Here is a 2,373-nt window from a genome sequence, read left to right on the forward strand (position 1 = left end):
AAAAAAAAAAAAAAAGAAGAAACACCAGGGAATTCACTCTCTCTCCTTCTTTTCCTCCCTATCATATGAGGACATAGAGAAAAGATGGCTGTCTGCAAGCCAGGAAGAAAGCCCTTGCCAGAAGCTGAATCAGCTAGAACTTTGATCTTGAACTTCCAGGCTCCAGAACACTAAGAAAATTAATTTCTATTGTATTTATTTATTTAATTTTTATTTATTTATTTTGAGACAGTCTCTCTGTTGCCCAGGCTGGAGTGCAGTGGCACGATCTCGGCACCCTGCAACCTCTGCTTCCCAGGTTCAAGCGATTCTCCTGTCTCAGCCTCCCAAGTAGCTGGGATCACAGGCGCATGCCAACACACCAGGCTAATTTTTGTGTTTTTAGGTAGAGATGGGGTTTTGCCATGCTCGCCAGGCTGGGTGACAGAGCAAGACTCTGTCTCAAAAAAAAATAATTAATTAATTAAAATAAATAAATAAAATAACAAAGAGATGGCATTTTCCACGCAGAATCCTGGCAAAAATATTCATAAGGTCAGGATGATGGGTAATAGGCATTCTCATATATTGTCAGTAAGAGTAGAAATTGGTGCAATCTTTCTGAAGGGCGATTTGTGTTCAAGAAAAAATTATTCTAACACTTCTTAAAACAATATTCAAGACTATTCCAATAGGGGAAGAGAGATTGGGTTCAAATCAGAATACAAAGACAAGTGGGGATTCACAACCAAGAGCAAGGTGAAGGGGTCAGTGGATGAACAATTACTAACAGTGAGACATCAAGGGTAGGGAAATTCTTGCTAAACTGACCAAACAGGATTCTTACTAAAGGCAGGCCAGCCAGGTGAGCAGCCTGGCCAACATGTAAAACCCTGTTTCTACTAAAAATACAAAAAAAAATTAGGCGGGCAGAATGGCGCATGCCTGTCATCCCAGCTACTTGGGGGGCTGAGGCAGGAGAACTGCCTGAACCCGGGAAGCAGAGGTTGCAGTAAGCCAAGATCGCGCCACTGCACTCCAGCCTGGGTGACAGAGCAAGACTCCATCAAATCAAAAAAAATAAACAAAATAAAGGCAGGCCAAGGATTTAAATATCAAAGGTGGGGAATGAGGAACGTGATCAGATATCAAATGTGCTCAGACTATCAAATGTGAGGGATTCTCTATGAAGCTTAGCAGGTTTCTTTGCTAAGACTGGGCTGGGTAGGCCAAAGACAGGATGGGGCCAAGGTCGGTCAAGGACAATCTTTGTCACTGATAATGTTTATCAAAATTAAAGGGCCAGGCACAGTGGCTCATGCCTGTAATCCCAGCACTTTGGGAGGCCGAGGTGGGAGAATTGCTTAACCCTAGGAGTTGACACCAGTTCTACAAAAAAAAAAAAGTGATACATGATGGCATGGTAGCTCAATGTAGCCTTGAACTGCTGGGCTCAAGCAATCTTCCTACCTCAGCCCTGCTCCACCCAGCCCTCGGTAGCTGAGACTACAGCTACACCACACACGGTTAATTTTTTTTTTGGTAAAAACAATGTCTTACTATGTTGCCCAGGCTGGTTTTGAACTACTGGGCTCAAGTGATCCTCCCACCGTGGCCTCCCCAAGTGCTGGGATTACAAGTATGAGCCACTGGACCTGGTCAATAGTGATCAACTTTGGGGGGAGGCACTAGAAAACAGTAGCACAAGGAAGTTTTTATTTTTCATTTCATACTTTTCTATACAATATGGTTTGACAGGAGCTATTCCACTATTACTGGAAATGAAACTTCTATATTATTTCAATTTCTTACTCTGGGCATAAACTATATATACATATACATATACATACACAAAACAAATATAAATATAAATAAATTGTAGGTCAAGGAAGGAAGAGGTCTTCTCAATTGGCTTTGACTTTGATTTTATGCTATTGTACTGGTTATTTTTTCATGCTTATCAAACACCTCAAAAAACTGTTGTTTAGTTACATTTCAGTAGTCTGACTCATACCTTTGAGTGTTCTGAAAGGAAATCTGGAAGAAGATAAACTTGTGCCAGTAACTCTGTGTAGTCACGACAGCGAAAATAATAAATATGGGAAAGAATATTATCAAGAGTGAAATCTTCCAAAGCTTTTCGGTGTTCTGAAACAACAAAACAATCTTAATTAGTTTTACCTGTTTGGATGTGCTGGCAATTGTAAGAAAACAATACTTTTTTTTTTTTTGAGGCGGAGTCTCGCTCTGTCGCCCGGACTGGAGTGCAGTGGCCGGATCTCAGCTCACTGCAAGCTCCGCTTCCCGGGTTCACGCCATTCTCCTACCTCAGCCTCCGGAGTAGCTGGGACTACAGGCGCCCGCCACCTCGCCCGGCTAGTTTTTTTGTATTTT

At 42.0% G+C, this 2,373-nt stretch overlaps 1 protein-coding gene across 1 annotated transcript in view; it reads right to left on the minus strand.

Moving 5' to 3' along the window:
• RAD51C (RAD51 paralog C) overlaps positions 1-2,373 on the minus strand; it is a 47,996-nt gene that overhangs the window by 38,975 nt on the left and 6,648 nt on the right. The window contains exon 2 of the mRNA XM_011953680.1: positions 1,994-2,127. Coding sequence (XP_011809070.1) covers positions 1,994-2,127 — 134 coding nt within the window. The remainder of the gene's footprint in view (positions 1-1,993; positions 2,128-2,373) is intronic.

Source organism: Colobus angolensis, unplaced genomic scaffold (genome assembly GCF_000951035.1).
Source record: "Colobus angolensis palliatus isolate OR3802 unplaced genomic scaffold, Cang.pa_1.0 Scaffold37, whole genome shotgun sequence".
NCBI lineage: Eukaryota > Metazoa > Chordata > Mammalia > Primates > Cercopithecidae > Colobus > Colobus angolensis.